Source organism: Mesocricetus auratus, unplaced genomic scaffold (assembly GCF_017639785.1).
Source record: "Mesocricetus auratus isolate SY011 unplaced genomic scaffold, BCM_Maur_2.0 Super-Scaffold_100025, whole genome shotgun sequence".
Lineage (NCBI taxonomy): Eukaryota > Metazoa > Chordata > Mammalia > Rodentia > Cricetidae > Mesocricetus > Mesocricetus auratus.
Window position 1 is genome coordinate 13,290,371 of NW_024429206.1, and position 25,549 is coordinate 13,315,919.

The following is a 25,549-nucleotide window of genomic DNA, read 5'->3' on the forward strand; positions in this document are numbered from 1 at the left end:
TGACTAAAGCTATGCCACCACCGACTGCTTGACTGGGATCTTTTACAGTGCTTAATAGCAGCAGTGATCAAAGGTGTTCAGCACCCCGTTACTAATTTATACAGTGCTCTAGTTTCATCTGTTTCTGTCACAAACACCCTGACAAAAACCTCATAATTCCTGTCACAGTCCTTTATAGTGGGGACATCAAGGCAGGATCTTAAACCCTCATGTCCACAGTCAAGAATAGACAGAGAGTGACTCATGAGTCCTTCCTGCTTCCCTGCTCTCAGCTAACTTTCTCCCCTCTCCTACAGCCCAGGACCCCTGCCAAGGGAATGATGCTGCCCACAAGGGGCTGGGTCTTCCCACACCTGTTAACAATTAAGAATCCCTTACAGACAAGCTTCACAGGCCACCTGATCTGTTGAGCCTTTCTTTCCCGGTGATTTTAGGTCTGGTTGAGTTGAGAGGTAAAAGGCACCAGCACATACAGCAGGGAGTCAGCCAGAGCCTAAGGATGAGTATCTGAAGGCCCCTCCTGTCTGGATGGGTTGTAACTCCCAGCAGGTGATGTCAGCTTTGAGGTGGTTCTTTAGATGAGGATGGGGGCGGGGGCTAGCCCACGACCTACAGGTGTTTACAATGAAACAAGTGTTGTAGACTGCCCGCTTAATTAGGCTGGATTGACGGAAGCCTTTTAGGGGTCTCACACGCAGGAGCTATGAAGGGCTGGAGCTCTGAAGAGGCGGGATCATCGCTTCCATTTTGGGGGGCGGTGGGTCTGAGTAAGCATGCTAGGAAACTACTTCCCTGAGTGTCACCCACACACACACATACAGACTCGAGTACAACATCTCTCAGCAGCATTCCGAGTTTACCCCGCCCCCGGCTCCATTTCTCCGGGCCTGACTTTTCTTGGGACCATCTCCACGGGCACATAGGAGGATTTTCTCTTCAACCTGCTCTTGTATCAATTGTCCCCGTGAAGCCAGCTAGGGAGTGCATCTCCTCTAGCGAGCACTGAGGCTTTGGAGGAGGGCTGGGGGAGGTGGTCCTTGGGAAGGCTCACGGGGTCAGGGGAGCGTGCTGTCACCTAGGACAGCCTTGCAGAAGAGCCCCGGCTCTGTGCATACTTTGGCTTTGTCATTGCAGAGCCGCTTCAGAGTTGCGGGCCTCTCAGCTGTGTGGAAGCCCATGGGTGCCTCCAAAGATTCCCGAGTTTGTAGCAAGTTTAGAGCCGCTGTGGAAACTCCTGCCCCACCACACCCCCAAAGAGGCCATGGGACCGCCCCCTGGGCTCTGCAGAGCAGGGGTGTGCTTGAGTGTGCCCTGGAATGAGAACCGAGCTGAGCAGATTGCAGTCAGGTAATGAGGATGGGGCTCGGGGAGCGCGGGGTGACCATCTTCTGTCCAGCCTTAGGCGCATCTCAGGCTGGGGGTGTCCTGCCCTACACGCCGCGGCTGCTCTGGGGGCGGCCGACCGGCCTGAGGGCCTGGAGGGAGGAAGTAAGCCCTGGCCACCCTCCATCCCCGTGATTCGTAATTCGAGCGCGACTGCTCCTAGGCAGGACGTTTGTCCATCCTGGCTGGGGCCTAGCAGAGGGGGCTGGGAGTAACCAGGCCAGGCCTGGCGGGCACCGGGGGGTGGCTGAGGCCCGGTGCTGCCTCGTGAACTGTGACTGGCCCACCCCGCTATCCTCCCCGGGGAATGGGGCACTGACAAGCGCCTCCTCTCCTAGTGGGCGTTACCAGGATCCACCACCCTAACTCTGACACACCCATCACTGTGTGACCCTGTGACCCGTGGAGGAGGCAACAGTGTCCCCCTCCTACAGGTGGAGAGAGCCAGCAAAGGAGGCACAGCCAGCTCAGCCAGCACTCCAGAAGGTGGGTGTGAAGCCCTAAGCCCCATTCCCCATCCCAGAGCCCCACAGCAACTACAGGGAGACAGCAGGAGGGAAGGGGGTATGGGTAGTGCTTGCACCCCAGGAGGAGGCCCCAACGGACCATCCTACTGGTGCAATCTAGCAGGAGGAATCCCAACTCAGTAGCGCCTTTTGGAAACCATTTGAACCCCCACCTGTTGGATTCAGGGGCGCCAAGGAATAAGAATGAATGCGGGGTGGGCTAGGGTATACTGTAAGACTGAGAGCAGCATCCCCACCCCTCTGCAGTCCCTCCCCTTTACCTAGCACCTATACCCTCTGGGGGAGGGGCTCATACACCTTAGCCGTGAGACTCTACACACCTTAGCCGTGAGACTGTGCCACCCTCTGTGTCTGTGTCCGTTTCTGCCCCCGTGGCATTCTGAGCGGTGTCTGCCCCCCAGGACTGCTGAGACGGCTGGGGAGTCTTAGCTCCCCATCTAGCTCAGGGTCACTTGGGAGCTGTGTTGCTCTACTCTTCTCCTTACCCCTGAAAGTACTTCTGCATCCTGGTCCCTTCACTTCAGGTCAGTGGGGACTCTCCGGGCTTTGCAGGGTTTCCTGACCGCCCACCGCTGCTGCTTGAGGTTTCTTGAGTAAGGCAGAGGCTGGGGACAGCAACTTCTGCCTCCAGGATGCCTCTGGCCAAAAAGCTGGTCAAAGCAGGGTTTGAGAATCTCTAGGCTAAGACTTACCCAAGTCCAGAACTCCCTTTGGCCCACAACCCTCCCTTGGCCATGGTTTAGCAAAAAGGAGGAAGCCCGGACGGTGCCCCCAGACTTCCTTTCCCGGCCACCCCAGCCAGAGTCCCCGTGTCCCTTCCTAACTCCCACTCCATGTAGGCCAGCCACAAGTCCAGACCTCCATCCTCCTTCGCCCTCCTCACCATGTCCCTGCTGTGTCTCTTATTCCCCCAACTCCTCAGTATGTCCCACAAGCTGGGAGCCCTGGGAGATCCCCCAGGCCATCCCCTTCCTACAGTTTATCTTTTTTTTTTTTTTTTTTTTGTTTTGTTTTTCGAGACAGGGTTTCTCTGTGGCTTTTGGAGGCTGCCCTGGAACTCGCTTGGTAGTCCAGGCTAGTCTCGAAATCACAGAGATCCACCTGCCTCTGCCTCCCAAGTGCTGGGATTAAAGGCGTGCGCCACCAACGCCCTACAGTTTACCTTAACTCGCATCTCCTGCCCTGCTTCTCTGACTCTGTCCACTCCCCACTCTGTCCTCCTAAGTTCTTGCTGTCAAAGGACCTTCCTCTTAATTGTCCCTACAGTCTTCTTGAAATTCAGGAAGCCCCTTGTCACTTCGTCGGGAGCCTGGCCACTCAACCTGAAAGAGCCCGGCTTCTCGTCCCGTGCTTTCCTATTGTCACACACCGGGAAGGCCGGGGAGTGTGGCCTCCGCACTGTGTTGTCCTTGTGATGTTTGTCATCTCCAGGCTCTGAGGGCCTAGCATGGAGGACAGCACAAACGGCTCCATATCGTGGTAAGCGTGGAGTTGGTTAACACTTATCAGCTCTGGTTGCTCAACGGCCTGCTTTCTCCACCTCTGCCCAGACCCTAGTGTGCCCTTCCTCCCGGTTCATGTGGCTTTCAGCTTCTCCCATGCGGGTTTTGGGGGTTGGTCACACATTCACTGTGCCAGAACACTGCTGCCTGCAGATTTGCTGGAAGCCCTTTGGGATAGTGTCTGAACGAAAGTGGCCAAGTCTAGGGTGTAGTCATTTGGAAGGTGCTGGTCCCTGTTACTAGATGTCTGTCTGTCTAGGTCATGTCTCTCCAGCCATGGTGAGGTTTCTCCATAGCCACTCAGGCATTGGGTTTCATCATTTTTATTTGTTTGTGCTGGTTTATTGTGGAAGACATTGGAGTTTGAGACCCTCTGTCAGGGCTGGAGAGATGGCTCAGGGGTTAAGAGGTCCTCTTCTAGAGCTCCTGAGTCCAATCCCCAGCAACCACACGGTGGCTCACAACCATCTACAATAGGGTCTGATACTTTCTTCTGGCATGCAGGCATACATGCAGAACACTTATCCATAAAATATAAATAAATAAAATTTAAAAAAAAGAAACCATCTGTCCTCAGCTGATGAAGCCCATGTCTTTCTGTATCTGAGTTAGTTTTGTTTCTGCTTTGAAAACACAGGGAATATCAAGGGTCCTTTTTTGTTTTGTTTTGTTTTGTTTTTTTGAGACAGGGTCTCTCTGTATTGTTTTGGAGGCTGTCCTAGACCTCGCTCTGTAGACCAGGCTGGCCTCTAACAGATCTATCTGCCTCCTCCACCTCCTAAGTGCTGGGATTAAAGGCGTTCACCATCATGCCCAGCATTGTTTGTTTAACTACATTTAGAGTGTGTGTGCATGAGCGTGTGCGTGAGTGTGTGTTGGAGCCACATGTGGAGGTCAGAGGACACCTTGCCAGAGGTGATTTTCTCCTCCCACTGAGTCCTGGGTGTCAGACTCAGGTTGTCAGGCTTGGCGGCAAGAACCTCTACCAGCTAAACCGTCTCTCTGGCCCTTTACCTGCGGGCGTGTAGGAGCATGTGGCTGAATTCCACTGTCGCCAAAGTCCTTGTCAGTCATCTGGGCTGGAGGGCACAAGAGGAGAAGAGAGGGCTCAAGGGGGAGTGAGTTTCTGGAGGGGTTAAGGCTTTGAATATTTTTCTCATGCTGATGGCATTTTGTATTTGTAACTGGAAAAATAACCCAAGGGGTGCTAAGGTAACGGCTCAGTTGGTAAAGGGCTTGGCACGCCAGCGTGAGGACTTGAGTTTGAGCCTGGTTCTTACATAAAAAGATGTCCGTGATGTTCCATGTCTAGAATCCCAATTCTGGGAGGCAGAGACAAGAAGACCTGTGCGTGCATTAGCAGCCAGTCTCACTGAGTTGCTTAGCTCCAAGCTTTCTCCATGTGTTACAAAATCACATGGCGAGAAACTGAGAAAGACATCCAATACTGGCCTGGCTCACGCTTGGGACTATGTACAAAGGCACACAGTGCAAGGTGTGTAGAGCTACCCAGTGGGGTTCTGGGATGGGAAGGGGGTGGGAGGCATTCATGTGACCACTGGGGACCTCGATGCATTCCCACAGTGGAGTACCGGGCATCACAGTGAGTACGTCCGTCTAGAGTGAGTTGCCACGGTGTGGTCCCCTGGGAACTGTGAGTGTCCTCGGTTTGTGGCAGAGACTATATATACATTTGGTGGTTTTTAAAAAGTCCCATCTATTATCTCACAGTCCTGTGGGTCACAAGCCTAAAAGCAGTTTCCATGGTCCAAAGGGAGAGGCCTCCAAGCCTTCTTCCAGAGGCTCCGGGTGGGTCTGAGGGTCCTTGCCAGGTTTTACGGGCGCACACAGCACGCACTGGCCTCCCACCCGGCATCTTCAGGCTTCTCTCTGCTGACAGCTCCATCCCTCATACCTCTGCTGCTTCGACAGACCCTCCTGCTGACAGTGTGTCCATGCCGGCAGTCTCCTGTCGCACACTCTTTAATTGTTGTGCACACATAAAGTGATGCACTCTGGGTTCCAGGGAAAAGGGCTGGGTGCTCTGGGGGACTGTTAATCTGCCTGCTCCACCCTAAAAGGAAATAAGTCGGGTTCTGTGAGAGGAGCATGCCACTCATATTTGTGTCAGAAGGAAGTGAAGGGGGACTATGCATCCCTTTCTATGTGGAGGCCACAAAGATTCTGGTCAGAGTGGATGCTTCTGGGAAGGAGGTGCAGGGTAGAGGCTGACTCACTAGCAGACATCTTTCTATGCTGTTTAAAGTTTTACTATATGTCTCTATCACCTATGTTAAAAATAATTTTGAAAAATCACACGTAGTCATTCCAGAACCAAAGAAAAAAAAAGGAACTACCAATGCCCAAAGTTTTCCTTTAAAAGACAGGCTCTAAAGCTACACAGGGAAACCCTGTCTCGAAAAAAAAAAAAAAAGAAAGAAAAAAAGAAGGAAGAAAGGAAGAAAAAGAAAGGAAAGACAGGCCAGGACCTGGAAAGATGGCTTAGGGGTAGAGTGTATGCTACTCTTGCAAAATACCTGAGCTCATTTCCCGGCAACCGTACTGCGTGGCTGACAACCACATGAAACTCCAGCTTTAGCGGAACTTCTGTCTGGCCTGTGAGGGCACTTGTGTTCACATGCACAGTCCTACACACTACACTGGACCACACACGTGCGAGCGCGCGCGCGCGCACACACACACACACACACACACATACACACACACACACTTAAAAATATAAAAATAAATCTTAAAAGAAAATTATTTGTTGGGGGTGTTGGTGCAAACCTTTAATCCTGTACTGGGGAGGCAGAGTCAGGGGGATCTCTGTGAGTTCGAGGCCAGCCTGGTCTACAGAGCAAGTGTATGGCCAGAGCAAGCTTGTCTCAGAATGTCTTTTCAAAGAGATAGTGTGTGTGTGTGTGTGTGTGTGTGTGTGTGTGTGTGTGTGTACGGAGCACACGTGTGGAGGCCAGAGAGCAACTTGTGGGAGTCTGTTCTCTCCTTCCACTGTGTAAGTCCCAGGGATTGAACTCAAGTTGCCAGATATGGGGGCAAGCTGGGCGGTGGTGGTGCATGCCTTTAATCCCAGCACTTGGGAGGCAGAGGCAGGAGGAGGATCTTTGTGAGTTCAAGACCAGCCTGGTCTACATGAGCTAGTTCCAGGACAGCCTCCAAAGCCACAGAGAAACCCTGTCTCGAAAAAAAAAAGCAAAAAACCCACAGATATGGGGGCAAGTACTTTTACCATCTCACCATCTCCAATTTTCCTTTTTTTTTGTTTGTTTTGAGACAGGGTTTCTCTGTGTAGTCCTGGCTGTCCTGGAACTCACTCTGTAAACCAGGCTGGTCTCAGACTCACAAAGATTTACCTGCCTCTGCCACTAGAGTACTGGGACTAAAGGTGTGCGTCTTTCCTTTTTAATTTTGAGACAGGCCCTCACTATGCAGTCCAGGCTAGCCTTGAAGTCATAACCCTCCTGCCTTAGCCTCTTGAGTGCCGGGTTACAGGTACACCACCGTGCCAGGATCCGCATATAGGGTGCTGAGTCCAGCTGTCTTCCCTTAGTGTGGGGTCATCAACATTGAGCAACTGTTAGCTCTCCTCTTTGAAGGCTGGGTAGTATCCCACTGTGTGGCTCTTTATCCCTCCCTCCATTGATGGGCCTGAGTTATTTCTACTCATTGGTCACCATAACTACTGTACGCTTCTCACAGGTGTCCAAGGTGGAGCCATCGCTCAACGGAGTGTTCGTTAAGACTTTGACTGTCTTCCCAGATTGTACCCTTCCAACACATTTTGTGACTTTATTTTCAGACGCTGTTCACTCTGATCTGAGGACAGATCGAGAAGCACACACTCAGTGACAGCAGGGTGTGTCAGCCACCAGTTCTGTCACTGTTGGAACCTGAGGCAATAGGAAAATGACTTCCCAGGACCAAAAGGTAAATCCTGTCTAGTGGTTCCTGCTGTGAGGGGAGAATCCTGTGGAAGTTTCTTGCTTGTCAGAGAGAAACCCCATTGTAAGGTGTTGTGCCTTGCCTTCAGTCATGAAGGAGAAGCTCCTGCTGGGTTTCACAGAACCCAGTGGCAGGGGATCAGGGTCTGCCATGCAAACCCTGACTTGTTTAAGAACCACAATGTCAGAGCCTGATTGGGGGCGGGGCAAACCTGCAATCCCAACACTCAGGGTCAGGAGTTCCAGGTCACCTCAGCTACCTACTTAGTGAGTTTGAGACCAGCCGGAGCCCACTCACTGAAGCAAAGCAAGGGTTTCTGGATGGCCTTAGACTTGGTAAAATTGCTGGGTTCTTTGGGAAGATTCTCGACTGCCACCAAGGCAGGGGTCTGCTACTTACAGCTAGTAGGGTGACATTGTCTTCAGTCTTGGGTTATTGGGAGATGGGGACTTGAGGTGGTGAGAGGGGAGTGACATGGGAGGGGCGATAGCAACGCTGGCCCAGGCTTGCATTTGGCGTGCTTGTGTATTTTTTTACTAGTGACCATGAGCATTCATGTAGGCAGAGGCGTGTCCCCAGAGGAAGCAGCCACAGCTGAAGCTAGGATGAGGTCCAGGTGGGTCTAGGGATGAGAATGAAGCTGGACAGTTGCAGAGGTAAATTACAAGGTGCTGAAGGCTTGTCACCAGCCTGTATCAGGGTGTGGGGCCAGCAAGAGAAATGGACAAATGCAAAACCTAGCTAGCACACACCTTGGGGAACTGGAGCCAGGTGGGGCATGCTGTCCCCACAAAGGGGCTGTCTCCACCGTTGACTAGCTGGCTAGGACCCCTGGTGGCAGACTGGCCCTTGCTTGGTCAGATGGCGTGCTCCTGCCATGGCTGAGCCTGGCCCGCTACTCCATGCTTTGGAATGTGCTTGCAGGAAGAGTTTGTCTTTATGGCCTTGAGCTTGTCCAGAATGCCTAGATTTTTCTTTATTAACCATGCTTATTTGTATATCTTTGTGTGTCTCTGTGTGTGTTCTCATGTGTACTTGTGGCTGTCCAAGGACAACTTGTGGGAGTTCAGTCTCTTTTTCCACCATGTGGGTAGCAGGGATCGAACTCAGGTCATCAGGCTTGGTGTCAGGGACTTTACCTGCTGAACCGTGGTGCTGGTCCATGGCCTCCTAGGTTTGGAGAACACAGGCATGGGGTGAGCGGTGAGTGTGCATCACTGCACAGACCAGATTGTCAGTTACCAGTTCTGCCGAAATGGCTTGGCCACCTGTCTGGACACTGACTTCCTGAGAGTCCCTTTCTCCTTTCTCCTTTCCCTGCTCCTCAGTTTCCCATTCTGAGAAATGGGAGCAAATAGCATTAGCCCACAGAGGTACAGTGAGGATTATACCTAATAGTGGTCTGTGGCCTTAGTAGGGTACCCGGGGACAACTGCCACTTCTGTTGCAGGCTGCTGACTCCATGATGGGACAAGCAGGGGTTGTGGTCCCTCTGCTGGCCTTATTCCACGGTTCAGATGAATGTATGTGTATGTACCCGGCCCATCTTCGGGGCTTGGAATCCAAGTGTGTGGAGCTGGGGTGAGATACCCCATCGGCTCACTTCCTCTAGAGATGCTGAGCGTGGCCATGGCTCTCAGCCTCGCTGCACTTAGGGTGTGTTCACGAGCTCTGAGTACGTGACTGTGGTGTGTCAGGTGATGCCGGGGTGGCTCAGTCATGGAGGCTTGTCTGTTGTGTGTGAGACTCTGAGTTCCATTCAGCACTGCAGGGATGTTTTCTGGTCACTCCAACATGCAGCTGGCCCTCTCTGTGGAATTGTCAGTGGCACTGAGGGGACACAAACCTTGAGAGCTTGTCTGGGAATCTCCACTCAGGTAAAGCCAAATCCTTGACTGTGACAGAGAATTTCAGTCAGGACAAGCCAGACTGAAACAAAGGTAGTGAGTATTTAGAGAGACAGACAGACAGACATATAGGAGAAGGACAGACACAGCCTCAAGGCACAGGTTTCAACTTCTTGTGGTCTTGAGATGCACTTAGGTGTAACTGCATATTAAAAAACGTGGGGTGGCTGGGCGTTGGTGGCGCACGCCTTTAATCCCAGCACTTGGGAGACAGGTGGGCGGATCTCTGTGAGTTCGAGACCATCCTGATTTACAGGACAGGCTCCAAAGCTACACAGGGAAACCCTGTCTTGAAAAACCAAAAAAACAACAAACAAACAAACAAAAAAAAACCAAAAAACAAAACAAAAAAACGTGTGTGCTCTTTAGGCTGAGAGATTCGAGCAGGCACTAATACAGGAGGCTTGAAGACTCATTCATACACCTTACCCTAAGTGAGGACAATTTCCTTACCCTTGACATTCATGGTCAAGGAGTCTCCAGGGCAGCACACATTGTCCCTGTAGGTCATCTCTGCTCTGTCAGTTGTGTTGAAGTTTTTCTCAGGTAGTTAGAGACACAGCCTGGATGGCAGAGAATGGCTCCTTTCCCTTTGCACATCCCCTTGGTGTATCTGGGCTCCTTCCGGAAGGGAGCAGCAGGGAGGGGCCAGAGGCCTTTCCTCTGTGAACTTCATGGCTGAAGCATCACCCCCACATTGGTCCCCAGGTGACCACACACAGCTTCTAGATGGAGAACTCACCCTTCCTCTGCTTTTGTGAAGCAGCCCAGCTCGAGGTACCAGGCAATGTGGCGTGGCTGGTGTCACAGGTTTTGCATCTGTCTCCCATTCTCTGAACATCATCATCTCTGTCCTCTCGGGAAAGGAGCAAGACACTTCCCCATGCCTGTTTGGACAGGGTGCACATAAGCCCTTTGGAAACAGAATGGAGGGATGGGCAGTAAGAGGGATCCCACCTAGGGTTATGTGTCAGGGTGTACCAGGGGTGAGGCATGACGGGGAATCTTTGTCCCAGGCCCCCACCAGCATGGGCTTCCGTAGCCCTGGGCCACGTTCTTAGTGGGTTATGTAGGAAGCAAGGAGCAAAGTCACTGCCCCACACAGCCTCAAGCACATCCCTGACCCTCCAGGTGAACGTGAGGTGAGTGAGGAGCAGCTCTAGGCAGACCTGGGTCGCTAGTCCCCCCCACCTGAGCCACTCAGCCACAGAGGGGTTGTTTTTGTAAACCTCAGACTTCCTCCCCACCCTCAAGAAGGAAAGACTTCAACACCTATTTACAGACTTCCCTGATTTTATAAATAGGCATTCCTCAGAACACCCAGCCAGGGTGGGGGCGGGGCAGGTGGGCTCACTGCGCCCCGCCTCTCACTGGGAGACACTCGACTCGCTGCTGGTGTCCCTGAATTCGGAGCCTGGGGTCCTGGCAGGCGTGGGAGGTACTGTGTGAGGTATGGTGTGAGCAGGAACCTGAGCAGCCTGCACCCCGGGGTGTTCAATCAGGCGTGAGGGTGACAGAGGAGGTGCAGGAGTGTATGAGGGGGGCAGGCTGACCAGCACCCCTGAGCTGGGGCACTTGGAAGGAACCTAAAAGAGAAAAGAAAAGCTAGATGACAGCGTGAAAGGAGTTAGATATTCCAGGCCAGAGGAAGCCACTCGTGCAGAGGCCCCGAGGACGGATAAACCTGCCAGGTGCAAAGGCTGAATGAAGGCAGTATGGCTAAGCAGGGAGGCAGATGAGACCAGACATGTGGGCAGAGCTGCAGCAGGAGGAGGAGGGGACAGCGGGGTGGGCTTTACCGCTTAGAGTAGTGGGAAGCCTAAGACGTTTTAAGTAAAGGGCTATGGCAGGGGTCCCTAACACCATCTCGTGTTCAGTGCCTTGTTGGTAAGGCTACAAGAAAGCAGACATGTACCCCAGGGTACGCCAGCCCAGGGGAAAGCATTGGGCCGAGACCGCAGGAAGCTGGCCACATGCAGCAGACTCCCCTCCCCGGGGTTACACAGGACACGCTGCTTCCTCCAGCAATGAGCTGTGACAGGACACAAGGTGTTCTAGACCAGAGAAGTCAGTTAGACACCAGACCACACCCACAGGTTAGTTTTATGAAGACAGGCTCTTGTCTTGGACTTTTCAATCCCCCAGCCTCAGCCTCCCCAGTGCAAGAATCCCAGGTATGCACCAGCAGGCTTGGTCCTATGAGGGACCCTAAGGGACAATCCTGGGACAGTCAGAAAGCCCCTGGCTGAAAGAACAGCAGGTCAATGTAAAAGACACTGCTTTCTATAGGGGGGAGGGGCGGGATGCCACATCCCTTACAGAGCCCAAGTTCTGAGATGTCAGGAGATGGAAAGGTTAGCAGGCTGTCTGGGGAGAGCAACTGCCAGCCACCTAAGGGCTCTCTGTTCTGTAGAGATGGAAACAGGTTCTGGAGCCCTCTGGCTGCAGGTAGGAAAATGGGGGTGAGGCTGGGGAGATGGCTCTTAGCAGCGAAAGCATCTTCGTTGCAAGCATGAAGTTTGAACCTCTAAAAACCAACAAAAATGCTGGGTGGGCACGATGGGTATGATCCCAGTCTCAGAAGGCAGAGACGGGGATCCCCAAAGCAAGCAAGGGCTCATGCGTGAGGCTGGTCCATTGGGATCTCTGGGTTTGATTGAGAGAGTCTGCCTCGGTAAATGAGGTGGGAAAGCTATAAAGGATGAGTCCAACCTTGGGCCTCTACACAAACCTATCCGAGCATGTGCACTCACACACATGCAGGAATGAATGCCTGGGCCTGGGCCCAGGGCTGGGAGATGGCTTGCTGTGCAAGCATGAGCAGCTGAGTTCCAGCCCAGAATCCTCGTGGAAAGCTGTGCATGCTGTGCATGCTGTATTCTCAGGGCCAGGAGGGAGGGGAACTCACTCACCAGGCAGACTAGCCTGTGCACTCTTAAGTTGTTGGGGAAGGAGTGAGCAGTGCCTGAAGAATGACATCTCAGGTTAACCTCTGACCTCTGTGTGTGTGTGTGTGTGTGTGTGTGTGTGTGAGAGAGAGAGAGAGAGAGAGAGAGAGAGAGAGAGAGAGGGGAAGGGAGAGGGGAGAGGGGAGAGAGAGAGAGAGCGTGCACATGTGTGGACATGAACATATACGGATGCAGGGTGGCAACAGGTGTGAGCAGGTAGAATCTAGCCCAGGACAGTAGTTGATGTTGGGATAACACAGATGACAGGTCAAAGGTCAAGGGCCATTCAGTTGCTGAAGTTCACAGGCTCCATGGCATGGGAGGGGGTAAAGGTCATGCTTGAGGAGGATGGGCTTGCCTGCCTGAGTGCGGACTGGGAAATACAAGACACAGCTGACCCACTGGCATGCTGGCTGCCGTATGCCAGTGCCTCGGTTTCCCCGTTAAGGAGAGAAGACAGTACCTTAACCTGGATTTCACCCCTTATGATACCCTTATTCAGGTAACCTGGAAAATCAGCTTTTCTATAACTAGATTTAGCGGCACACTATTTTGTGATCACAGCATTCAGGGGGCAGAGGCAGGAGGATTGTGAATTTGGGGCCAGCCTGAGCTACATAAAAGAGGTAAGGGCTTTTCAGATATATTTCCTCCTCATTGGCCACATGCCACAAAACAAACCTGTGTGACTCTTGTCACTTGTCACTCCTAGCTTTTGTTGTAGCTGAAAATTCTAACACTAAAAAATTAAAGCAGGTAGAACACTATGTATACACAATAAATAAATAAAATCTTTAAAAAAATTAAAGCAGGGGCTGGAGAGACAACTCAGTATTTAAGAGCACATTCTGCTTTTGCACAAAAGCCAAGTTCAGTTCCTCGAACCCATGTTGGGCAGCTCAGGCAGCTGATAACCTCCTGTGACTCCAACTCCAGGGCATCTGATGCCCTCTTGTGGCCTCTGCAGCACCTGCACTCACATGCGCATGCAAGAACACACACACACACACACACACACACACATGCTCGCGTGTGTGCGCACACACAGATCACACACACACAAAATTTACACATGCACACACACACAATTTTTTGTTGTTATTGTTGCTGTTGTTTTGTGGTTTTTCAAAACAGAGCTTCTCTGTGTAGCTTTGTAGACCAGGCTGGCCTCAAACTCACAGAGATCCACCTGTCTCTGCCTCCCAAGTGCTGGGATTAAAGGTGTGTGCCACCACCACCCTGCTGTTTCTTTGTTTTTCAAGACAGGGTTTCTTTGTGTATCTCTAGCTGACCTTGAACTCAGAGAGATCTACCTGTCCCTGTCTCCCCTATGCTGGGATTAAAGGTTTGTACCACTACTACCCAGCTGGTTTTTAGGTTTTCTTTTGAGACAGGGTCTCCTGGAGCCCAAGCTGGCCTTGAATTCACTGTGTAGCCCAGGATGACTTTAAATTCTTGATCTTCCCACTTGTAGCCCCTGTGCGCTGGGATCACAGCTGTTGGTCACCATGTCAGGCTTTCTGGTTTGTTTTCACTTATGTATTAGTTGTGTGTGTGCATGAGAGGAGGTCAGAGGGTAACTCTACCTTCTCTTCCTGCCATGCAAGTCCAGTAGCTAGAGCCTTCCTCAGAGTCACTTTGAAGGTCAGCTTTCTAATATGTTTTAGAAGATGGGCATGGTGCTGGGCAAGTGGTGGTGCATGCCTTTAATCCCAGCACTCAGGAGGCAAAAGCAGGTGGATCTCTGTGAGTTCGAGGCCATCCTGGTCTTCAAAGAGAGTCCCAGGACAGCTTCCAGAACAATACAGAGAAACCCTGTCTCGAAAAACCAAAAGGACAACAACAACAAAAACAAAAACAAAGTCCCTGTCTCTAGGGGCCTGTGGGAGTGTCCTCCCCCTGCTCCTGTGGGAGTGTCCTCCCCCTGCACCTGTCCCCTGACACTGACTTGTGATGTGTCACTCCAGGCTGGTGTTCTTGCCTCCTGTGGCTCAGTGTCCTCCTCTATGGAATGCAGACATTGTTCCCCTGCCCGCTGTACTTCTCACGATTCTGTGAGAGCAACGGGGTGGCCTGCCTGACCTAGCAGAAGGGAGAGGCTGGAGCTGGCTTCAGCATGTCTTGGCTTGTAGAATCCCTGTCTCTGTCATCACGTGACCTGACCCTCAGGGTCTCTTCTGCTCCTCAGCACCCTGGCTGCTTACACCCCGAGTGATTCCACCTTAGTGACATTGTCAGCAGAGCCAAACAAGGCCACTTCCTGTTGCTGCAAAGGGATCCTGGAATTGAACCTGTTAATGCTCTGACAGGAACCACTAGCTGCCTGGAGTCTCTTGACTCTGGTTCCAAACATGGTGTCTGTGTCACACAACCCTGGGGCTGAGCCTGACTCTGTCATCTTTCCACACTGAGACCCTCAGGGCTGGCCTGAGCCACCATTGGCGGGAAGGTCACGCATGGACTTGTGCTATAGAACATGATAAATGGGCGTGGATGATGGTGGATGCTGCTACTGTAGGGTCTTGCTGGAGTTCTGGGTCGAGGGTTGTTGTCAATAAGCAAATCAAGGCCCCCGGATTAGCTCTGAGAGGGAACAGGGACATGGGCAGGCTCTTGGGAACAAGGACTTGGGAGTTGGCTGTGTTTCTTAAAAAGTACCCCTTTCTGTGGTGTCTGAGGCCATTCTGCAGGGAGGCAGGGACTTTCCCCTCCTCCAGGTGGCAGTTCGGCCCCTGTGAATGCAGACAGTCTCATGAGGTGTGTGTAGGCCTCCATTTACCCTTGTTAGTCATTTGTCTGGTGGGACACCTGTCACATGTCATCACACTGTCTTGGAGGGACAGCTCCCCGATTCAATCATGTGGTTAATTTGTTCATTCAGTATTTATGGAGCCCTTCCCCGGGGTCCAGGGGTCCAGTGAAATGACACCAAGTGTTAGCAGCTAGTGGTGGAGGGGACAGCTGGGGAAGGGACATCGAGGTCCAAGACCTGGATGATACACAGTACAGGGTAAGATGGGTTCGGTCCTGAGCCAGAGAGTTGTCCTTTAGGGCCACAGGAGACCCTGCAGCTGGAGTGTAGGAAAGGCAGGGAGGACCCGGGAGACCCAGAAAGCTAGGCCACAGTTCTTCCGTAGCGGTGTGGTGGGACAGTGGGAAAGACGCCCAGCCTGGCCTGCGCCGACAGTGGGGACCTGCTGTGACGGGGGAGACTGAGTAGCAGTGAGGAGAGCAGAGCAGGCTGGGGCCGAGGCGGTGGCCAGAGCAGGGACACATGAGCTGGCAGCTGTTAAGTGACATCTAGAGCAGAGACAGCGGGAGGGAATCCGGCCCGTTCTTCAGTTCTCAGCCTGGGCGCGGTGGCGGTGATGCTGTGCCCTCGGGGAGCAGATTCGGTGAGGAAGTGAGCTGAGTTTGGGCACAGCACACTACGGAGACGGTGGCAGGTCAGATGGAGCTGTGTACTGGAACATGAGCAGCACTGCACACAGGGCTGCCGAGACCTCCGGAGTGGAGCGGCCCCTCGGCCTGCCAAGGGAGCCCGGCATGAGAGATGAGCAAGGAGAGGAGAAAGAGGGAAACCTGTCAAGGGAAGGGGCCAGCAGTCAGAGTGATGATTGACAGATCAGAACGTGGTGGGCTGAGAGCCTGTGTGTGTGTGTGTGTGTGTGTGTGTGAGAGAGAGAGAGAGAGAGAGAGAGAGAGAGAGAGAGACACAGAGAAACAGAGACAGAGAGACAGAGGGACAGAGAGAGACAGACAGACAGACAGACAGACAGACAGACAGACAGACAGAGAGAGCGAGCCTCAGGGGCCACCCACCATTTGTTTTTGAGAAAGAGCCTCTCGGTGGCCTAGAACATGCCCTTTAGGACTGTAGACTCAAGCCACCATGCCCAGCTTTTTTTTGTTTTTGTTTTTGTTTTTACGAGACAGGGTTTCTCTGTATTGTTTTGGAGGCTATCGGTCCAGCCCGGCCTCGAACTCACAGAGATCCGCCTGCCTCTGCCTCCCGATTGCTGGGATTAAAGGTGTGCGCCACCACCGCCCGGCCAGCTTTTTTTTTTTTTAATATTTTATTTTTATTCTTAAAATTCCGTGTATGTCTGTGGGTGTGTGCACCTGAGTGCGGGTGCCGGAAGGGGGTGTCAGACCCCCTGAGGCTGGAGCTACCAGCAGTTATGAGCCGCCTGTCCTGGGGGCTGGGAAGAGCAGCCTTTGTTCTTAACTGCTGAGCCGTCTCTCCAGCCACCGTGCCCAGTTTTTATGTGAGTGCTGGGATTCGAACTCGGGTCCTTACACTTGCACAGCGCATACCTGATGAGCACCTCCGCAGCCCTGGCCTGGGCTTTGAGACAGGGAGGTGACCTCAGGGTGGGGAGCACCAGGTCAGAGGAGAATGTGGACAGCAGGGACTCCAGTGGACACACTGGCTGCAGGGAGTCTGTGCTCGTCCCTCCACTTTGAAGTCTCCACGTGATAGTAGCACAACCCTAGGCCTGTGTGACAGAATCTCCAACTGCAGGGGATCAAGTGGAGGAGGGGACAGATTTTTCCACATTGGTGACACAGAGTTTCCATTAAGGCCCACAGGAGTCTGGCCTGGGCAGGTGCTCAGCAGGCGTCACAGGGCCCATCTTTCTAGGTTTGTGAGAAGCTGGGGTGACACAGAGGACTGTGGTCAGCCCTTTTCTGGAGCTTTCCTGCCTCTGACAAGACAGTCTTGACTTAAAACCAGAATTCTTTTCTGCTCCGCTGGACACCACAAGTATTTTCATCCCAAGTTACTCAAGTCACTTCTTGAGTGGTCAACAGGTTTCAGAGAGAAAACTCGCCTCTCCTGGGATGTGTGGGTTTTGGTAGAGAGCCCGGCCCTCGGTGGCTTTGGCTGCAGGGTGAGGTGTTTCTTAGGGGAATTCATGACCGTCCTGGGAGGAGAGAGACTTAGGCAGATATCACAGTGGGCTCAGGGCACACAGACCCTCCACTGTGGCGTTTACATGCTAAGGAGCAATATAGTTGGGTACTGAGAGGAGGCTATAAGGACAGGCATTATGCTGGCCATCCCCCCCCCCCTCCCGTCACCTGGCAGAATGCACACAGGCGGAAGGCACTCAGGTCAGCCCAGGGTTCCATGACTAAGTCGTCTGCACGCAGGTGCAAAGGACCCCTTTAAAAGAAAGACCCCGCCCACTTACACTCTCTCTCTTCCTGCTGTTCCCCTGGGCCTCTTCTCTTCCGTCCTCTGTCTCTGTGTGTCTTTACCTCTTTTTCCTTTCCTTCCCCCTCCCTTATCTTTCTAATAAAACTGCTCACTGAAGCGCTGCCCGCCTGGCACGTTTGTCCCTGCGCCTTGGTCACCCTCACCTGCCATGGAATCTACCAAGATCCCCAACATAACAGAGGGTTCTGGGGAAGAGTAAAGAAAGCAAAGAGAGTCAGGCAGTGGTGGCGCACGCCTTTAATCCCAGCATTTAAGGAGGCGGAGGCAGGTGGATCTCTGTGAGTTCCAGGCCAGCCTGGTCTACAGAGCAAGTTCCAAGACAGGCTCCAAAGGTACACAAAAAAACCCTGTCTCAGATGGCAGTGGTGGTGTATGTCTTTAATCCCAGCACTCTGGAGGCAGAGGTGCGCAATCTCTGAGTTCGAGACCAGCCTGGTCTACAAGAGCTAGTTCCAGGACAGGCTCCGAAGCCACAGAGAAACCCTGTCTCAAAAAACAAAACAAAACAAAGAAAAAAACAAAAAACAAAACAAAAAAAAAAAGGGAATGAGAAAGAACAGAAGGAGAGGCTGTGAACCTGGGAGAGGAATCTGCCTTTGACTCCAGGTCCAGGAAGGAGCACTCGGGAAGTGGCATTGCTGTCATCTGAGTCTGCTGAGGGGGCAGTGTGAGGCTGCAGGGCAGGAGTGAGGGGCAAGCTGTGCTGCGGAAGCCGAGAGGCTGGGTCTCACAGGGCCATACCTGCCATGTGAAGGGACTTGGACGGCTCCCTTGGGCTTCTGTCAGAGAGCTCAAAGGAGCAGTTGCAGGGGCAAGGTGAGACAGAGAATGGATGTGTCAGGCATCGGTAGGGCGCCATGCTGCCTTCCCGGGCCACAGAGGACAAAGGTTTAGACTAGAATGCTGGCTGAGGAGGGGGGGAAGAGGGGTGCTGGCCTCTGAGGCACTGGCTCAAGCTTCCTTTGGGCCTCCTAGCCTTTGAAGACGTCTGAACTCCCCAGCTCCTGAGGTACCTAGTAACACGGGTGGTGGGCCAGCGGGGCAGCCTGCGGTTTGGATGCCCGCAGAGCCCCAGCTTCACCACACTTCAGCAGCCCCTCAGCTGTGACAATGGGGCTCCCCCTGGCACTTAGCTAGAAAATGCTGGTGCTGTGGGTGGTGTTTGTTGACCAAATCTGGAGCCTGGAAGCATAAGGTCACACAGAACCCAGGGCAGTGTGTGGACGGGGGCAAGACATACCCCTCCCCCCAGTCCGCTCCCAAGTGCACAAGTTCTTTATTCCCGTGTTGCTGAGAATGGAGCCCAGGGCCCAGAGAGCTTGGCAAACACCTCTAACTATGGTGCTTACATTCCTTTGTTCGTTTTCTTGTATGGTCCTGCTTGGAGTTCATTGTGTTTCAATCTACACATCTGTTCTATCAAATGTGAATATTTTTTCAGCCATTTGACATGTATCTTGGTGTGTGTGTGTGTGTGTGTGTATGTGTGTATGTGTGCATGTGTGTGTGTATGTGTGTGTGTGTATGTGTATGTGTGTGTGTGTAATTTTAGCTGATTTGGTGGCCAGTTCCGCTGTGTGTGTCCATTTTGAGGTTTGAGCAGGCATGGGCCATGTTTTCCCGCATGTTTCTGTTGAATCGTTTCTGTCATGTGCTGCACAGCCCATAGCCTACACTGTTCAGCACACACGTGCTGTTGTCTCTCCTGAAGACACCGAGCTTTGTTCAGTGGTCGTTCATGTATCTGGAGGTCAGCTGATTTTTAAGGGTAACACGTGCTTTGTTCTCTTTTCCACATTTGTGTATGACACACACATGCCACAGCACACGCATGAAGACCAGAGGATGCCTTGTGGGTGTCAGTTCTCACCGTCTATCATGTGGGTCCTGGGGATTGAACTCAGGTCATCAGGCTTAGCAGCAAGTGCCTTCACCCACTGAGCCATCTCCCCGGCCCCGGGTAATCCTTTGGGGCTTGTTTTGGCTTGTTTGTTGGGATGAGTCTATTGGGTGAAGTTTGTCATTTCTCTCGGGTTCCCATTGAAGGCTCGGGGTGGTGAAGAATTTTGTCCTGGCTTCTGGAAACAGACCACCCTCACCCAGTCTTGAAACATCTCCACAGCTCTTCAGTCCCTCATACATCCCTGAGAGATGTTTTATTTTGTTTCCTGAGTTACCTGCTACCTCACAGCGTCTGCCCCTGCCTGTGGCATGTAGAGTCCAGCAAAAGTTCATTTGTGTGTATCCTCCTTGCCCCAAGATTCCTGAGGAAGAGAGGGAGCTACAGTCTTCATGGGCTCTTGTCTTCACCTCCTCTTCTAGAAAGTTCCTCCAGTTCAGCCCTGCAGGCAGAAACAGGGACTGTAGCACTCCACTCATTCTCAGGGGCACAGTGATTGTATTTGGTGTCCTGACCACGGAGAAGAGAGAGATAGCAGAGGTTACTGTATCAAGGCCAGGAGCCACAATTCCATCCTTCAGGCATTACACTCCTGCTTGTAATTCTCTGTCTTCTTTCACACCGAGCTTTAAAACCCATTCAAATGACTTTGTGTGTAGCAGTGTACCTGTGGTGGTCAAAGGACAAGAGTTCTCTCCCACCATGTGTGTTCTAGGAAGTGAACTCAGGGTTGGTGGCTAATATCTCTACCTGCTGAGCCATCCTGCTGGCTCTACAGTGAGCTTTTAATGTATTTATTTATCTAAAATCTTTTTAAAAGTAGCCAGATGTGGCGGTGCACAATTTTAATCCCAGCACTCTGTAAGCAGAGGCAGGTGGATCTCTGTTTCATGTGTCTGGGTATTTTGCTTGTATGTATGTCTGTGCGGTATGTGCACACCTGGGACCTGCAGGGGTTAAAAGAAGCCATCAGATTCCCCAGAACTGGAATTACAGATGGCTGTAAGCTATTATGTGGGTAATGAGAATTGAACCCAGGTCCTCTGGAAGAGCAACAAATGCCTATGACACTTGAGTCATCTCTCCAGCCCCCAAACAATTATTTTTAGTTACATGTGTACGTGTATGTCTGTGTGTAGGTTATGTGCTTTTGAGTGCAGTGCCTATAGAAGTCAGAAGAGGGTGTCAGCCGGGCACTGGTGGCATATGCCTTTAATCCCAGCACTCAGAAGGCAAAGGCAGGCGGATCTCTGTCAGTTCAAGGCCAGCCTGGTCTACAGAGCAAGTTCCAGGGCAGGCTCCAAAACAATACAGAGAAAACCTGTCTCAAAAAAAAAAAAAAAAAAAAAAAGAAGAAGAGGGCGTCAGATCCCTTAGAGCTGGAGCTCCAGATGGTTGTGTTACTATGTGGGTGCTGGGAACCAAACTCAGGTCCTCTTCAAGAGCAGCATTTGTTTTTGACCACTAAGCCATTTCTCCAACTTCATTTGTCTTTGACACAGAGTCTCATTATGCAGCCTCAGCTGGCCTGGAACTCATGGAGATCCACCTGCCTCTGCATACTGAGTACTGGGATTGAATGTGTGCACATCGCACCTGGCTATCTCTCCAGCTTTTATTTCCCCTTGCATGCTAGGCATGGAACCCAGGGCCTAAGGCCTACTGGGTAAACATGGTCTCACTGAGTCACACCCCATGCTACACTGAACAGATGTCTAAAGACCTAGCTGTGGACAGGGGAGATAGCTTAGTGGGACAGGCATGAGGACTTGAGTTTGAATCCCCAGTGTCTATATAGAAGCAGACAGTGTGGGTGTATGTGCCTGTAGTGCCAGTGCCGGTAGAGGCAGAGGCAGGAAAATAACTGCTGGCTGCCAGCCTAACTCTAGCTTGTGAGAGAACCCTGTCTCCAGGGAATACAATGGAGACTGAAAGAGCAGGACAGTTGATACCCGTCTGGCCTGTGCATACTCGTGTATATGTGCATATATATATATATGTATGTATATATGTATGTATGTATATATATATATATTATATCATAGTTCTGGCCACATTTTAAATGTTTATTTTTATTAGAGTGTGCGTTTGTATGATGTCCTTGCATATGAGTGCAGGTACCAGCATCAGATCCACCAGGAGTAAGAGTTACAGGCAGCTGTGCGTCACCTGACGTGGGTGCTGAGCATTAAACTCAGGGCCTCTGGAAGAACAGGAAGTGCTCGTCATTGCTGAGCCATCTCTCTGGCCCTCTGGTCACATGTCTGTGTTAACTCAGTCCCCTGCAAACACAGGAGCGTTGCAGAAGGTACCATACACAGGGCACTGGGCAAGGTACTGCTCGTACAGCTGTACGAGATGGCAAAAGTCTTACTTGTCCCAGAGCTGAGAGCTCAGTGGGGCAGGCAGCAAATCAACAGGCAAGCAAGTGCCATGGCGTCACCTTGTCCTCAGCAGCAGGGAAAACAGCCTGACACTGTTGCCAGCGGCCAGAGAGCTCACCCTGCCCTCAGCAGGCAGCTCCCTGCAGGCAAAGCCAGATAGGGTGTGGTAGGAGACGTCCCAGTATGAGCTTGAGCAAAGCAGAGAGAGTGAGTTCATCAAGTATTCAGACAGACAGACAGACAGGAGAAAGACAATTTCAAGACGTGAGCACTGGATTCTCAAGGGAGAAAATCACATGTAGGTGTCTATAATGGCTATCTACAAGATCCTACAGCTTTCTAAGTGACAGTGTCAAAAGGATGTATTTATAGGTTTTAAATAAACTTTGAATCGAGCAATGACGTAATAAAGACACAGATGGGGGGGAGTGGGGTCAGGGGATTAAACCAAGCCTCTCAGAAGAGGTGAGCTTGGAGAAGCCTCCCTGAGAGCATGAATGGCAGGAAGGACACCAGCAAGAGGGACTCAGTGTGGTGGAGAACCACTGGAGAGCTTTAGGCAAAGGCGCGCCACGGTCTCATTGTGTTCTTTCTAGTTTTACACAGAAGGGAACAGTGACAGGTGGTTGCTGCAGTAGTGCACACAGAGACGGACGGGAATGATCTTGGGACTAGACATGTGGGGAGTGGGTCCTGCTCGCAACAGAGCTAAAGGCAGAACCTTCAGAAATGCCTGCGTGGATTATATGCTTTAGTGATTAGCTCCCAGTCACCAATGCATTGGTGTCACATTAAGGAAAGCACTAAAAGCACTTCCCCTTCACGTCTTTAACCAAGAATGAGTCCAGATTTGAATTCCCCACTTATGTGCTCCCTGCATCTCCTGTCCTCTGTGGGAACCTGTGCCTGCCTGTAGAAGGCTGTCCCTGAGTGTGACTGTGTATTCTGTGTCTCTTGTGTATCTGGTGGGTGACTGTGTCTATCCCCCATAAAGGGCTTCTCTGTCTTTATTGAGCAGTGCTGGCTGCATCCCATGGGAAATAGGTGGGGTACTTTGCAGGGATCTTACCCACATTGTACAAGGATCATGTCACTGCCTTCAACTGATCCCAGCCGACCCAGACAACTACAGTAATACAAATAATGGTTTATCAACCAACATCCAAAATGGATATTCATTTTAGAAGGTTGCTTTCAATCTCTGTATTTGCTGCCTTCAGCAAATGACACACATGTATTATTCTAGGACAGGGGCATGGAAGAGTACATGACTTTAGATTACAGCCATGTGTTAGTTTAGGTTGTAAAAAGTGGTCACACAAAGGCCAGGTGGTGGTGGCACACATCTTTAATCCCAGCACTCGGGAGGTAGAGGCAGACAGATCTCTGTGAGTTCAAGGCCAGCCTGGTCTACAGAGCAAGTTTCAGGACAGCCAGAGCTGTTACACAGAGAAAGGATGTCTCAAACAAACAAACAAAAAGTTGGCTACACAGGAAGTCCAATGCAAATAAGATAGGTTGCTACAGTGTTTTCTCTGTTTTCTTTTTGCTTTTGGAAACAGGGTTTCTCTATGTAGCCCCAGCTGTCTTGGAACTCCCTCTGTAGACCAGGGTTGCCTGGAACCACAGAGCTCCGCCTGCCTCTGCATCCTGAGTGCTGGGATTAAAGGCGTGGGCTACTATTACCTGGCTTGCTGCATTGTTCTCTTAGAGGCAGATTAAGCACAGAGGCTGAGTACACAGTAGGGTAGCCCGTATTCTTGAGTTTTGAGACAGGGTCTCACTATGTGGCTCTGGCTGGACTTGCATCCTCATCCTCTTGCCCCATCTCTCAAATGTTGGGATAGCAGGTGTGTGTGCCTGGTGGGGAATCCTGGAAGAACTTCCGTCCCTTTCCGCCTGCCTGGCCAAGAGTGTAGGGCTGGCATCTGAAGTCTCTGTGAAACTGGACTTTTACTTTTGGACGCTTCCTCCACTGCCCTCACCAGCTCTCAATTTCTCTGAGAGTGCACGGCTCTTCTGATACTTACAGGTGGGCCTCCTGCTGAGACTGGGCTTTAGTACCGTTGTTGGTGACTGCTGGGCAGAATACAGGGACGTGTGTGGTGGGATTGGGGTTTCCTGTTGCCTCGTGTACAGAGATACTAGGTTCCAAAAATAGGTATACACACAAAACCCCACTTTTTTGACCTGGGCTAGGGTGCTCTGAGCACCTTGGGACCTGGAGTGGGCCTCTCCCCCATCCCAGCTATGGGAACCTCACATGCTTGCCCTGTCCTGTCCCTCTAGGGTGTCACTCGCAGAGCCAAGGTGGCTCCTGCCAAGAGGATGAGCAGGTTCCTGAAGCACTTCACAGTGGTTGGGGACGACTACCACACGTGGAATGTCAATTACAAGAAGTGGGAGAACGAGGAGGAGGAAGACGAGCCAGCCCCCACGCCAGCGGAAGGGGAAGGCAGTGCTGTGGGCACAGATGCCGAGGCTGGCCCTGTCCCCGCACCCAGGCCGGCCCTGGACTTCAGGAACAGGCTGAGGAAACTCTTCAGTTCCCACAGGTTTCAGGTAGGAGGGTAAAGTCACCAGGTTTCCAAGGTGGGAGCTCCCTCTGCCACCCGTGCATCCCACAGGTGCTTCCTGAGCGCCCACCATGTCTGTCATGCTCCATGGTATGGCCTGTCGTAGCCTGTCCCTCCAGAGGTAACGACTTGGGCATGACAAAGGAGGGAATGTGGACACCACATGCCGCAACTCTGAAAATAAGGCTTGAGTGACAGTCCAGACGGGAAGATCCCAGTTGTGTGTGACGCAGGTTGCTGAGCCATATAGAATGTGCACAGCCGGGCAGACAGATGGGAGGCCTCGGGAGGGAGGAAAGAGTGGAGGGGGTGGCTGCTGAGGGTGACGGGATTTCCTTTTGGGGTGGTGGAAACACATGGGAACTAGGTGGTGGCGGCAGCTGCACAGCCTTGCGACTGTACCCACTGCCACAGAAGCTTTGCAGCAACCCGTGAGTGGTTACCTTATACTAGTTACTTTCTCACTGTGAGACACCTGCCTGTGTATACTCCAAGTACACTATGAGGGAAGCATTCATCCCACAGTGCCTGCTTCTGGACAAGGTCATGTGGGTTCCCTGCCTCAAAACCTCATCACCACAGACCCTCAGACCCTCCTTTATGGAGAGGCAACAAAACACGTGGCCCTGGGAAGATGGCTAAGTGTTGTGTAAGCATGAAGACCTGAGTTTGCTTCCCCAGCATCCAGGAAAAGAGTTGGGTGTGGCAGTACATGCCAGGAATCCCAGCATGGAGGCAGAGAAGACAGGTGGCTCCTTGGGGCTCACTGGCCAGTTGGTGAGCCTCAGGTTCTGTGAATTAGGTGGAAAATAGCTAAAGACACTAACATAACTTCCACATGTGTGTACATGGGAGTGGGTGCGCACACACACACACACACACACCCCACACATGTGCCTGGCTCTCACTGTCACCACCTCTCTCCCGATGCTGCCCTGGGGAGACTAAGGGACTTCCTTGCTGAGCTCTGTGGGTATCATCTATCCCAACTTTGTAAAAGGCAATTTTTCAAAAATATTATTTTATTTACATGTGTGAGCTTTCACAAGTTTATTGCACCATTTGTACTCAGGAGCCCTCAGAGGCTACAGGGTGTCCGATCTCTTGAGCTAGAATTACAGGGGCTTGTGAGCTACCTGATTTGGGTCCTAGAAACTAAACCCAGGTCCTCTGCAAAAGCAGCAAGCAGTCTGAACTGCTGAGCCATCTCTCCAGCCCTGCAAAAAGCAAGCTGG

At 51.9% G+C, this 25,549-nt stretch overlaps 1 protein-coding gene across 2 annotated transcripts in view; it reads left to right on the forward strand.

Annotated features, from left to right (window-relative positions):
- The first annotated feature begins 1,041 nt into the window (after positions 1 to 1,041).
- Hvcn1 (hydrogen voltage gated channel 1) overlaps positions 1,042 to 25,549 on the forward strand; it is a 32,783-nt gene continuing 8,275 nt past the window's right edge. Inside the window, exons 1-4 of one of the 2 annotated variants that reach the window (XM_040731183.1) lie at positions 1,042 to 1,347; positions 1,722 to 1,869; positions 7,233 to 7,360; positions 24,028 to 24,300. In XM_040731183.1, the coding sequence (XP_040587117.1) occupies positions 7,340 to 7,360; positions 24,028 to 24,300 (294 nt within the window). In that variant the 5' untranslated portion in view covers positions 1,042 to 1,347; positions 1,722 to 1,869; positions 7,233 to 7,339. The remainder of the gene's footprint in view (positions 1,348 to 1,721; positions 1,870 to 7,232; positions 7,361 to 24,027; positions 24,301 to 25,549) is intronic. The other variant, XM_040731184.1, reaches the window with a different exon arrangement.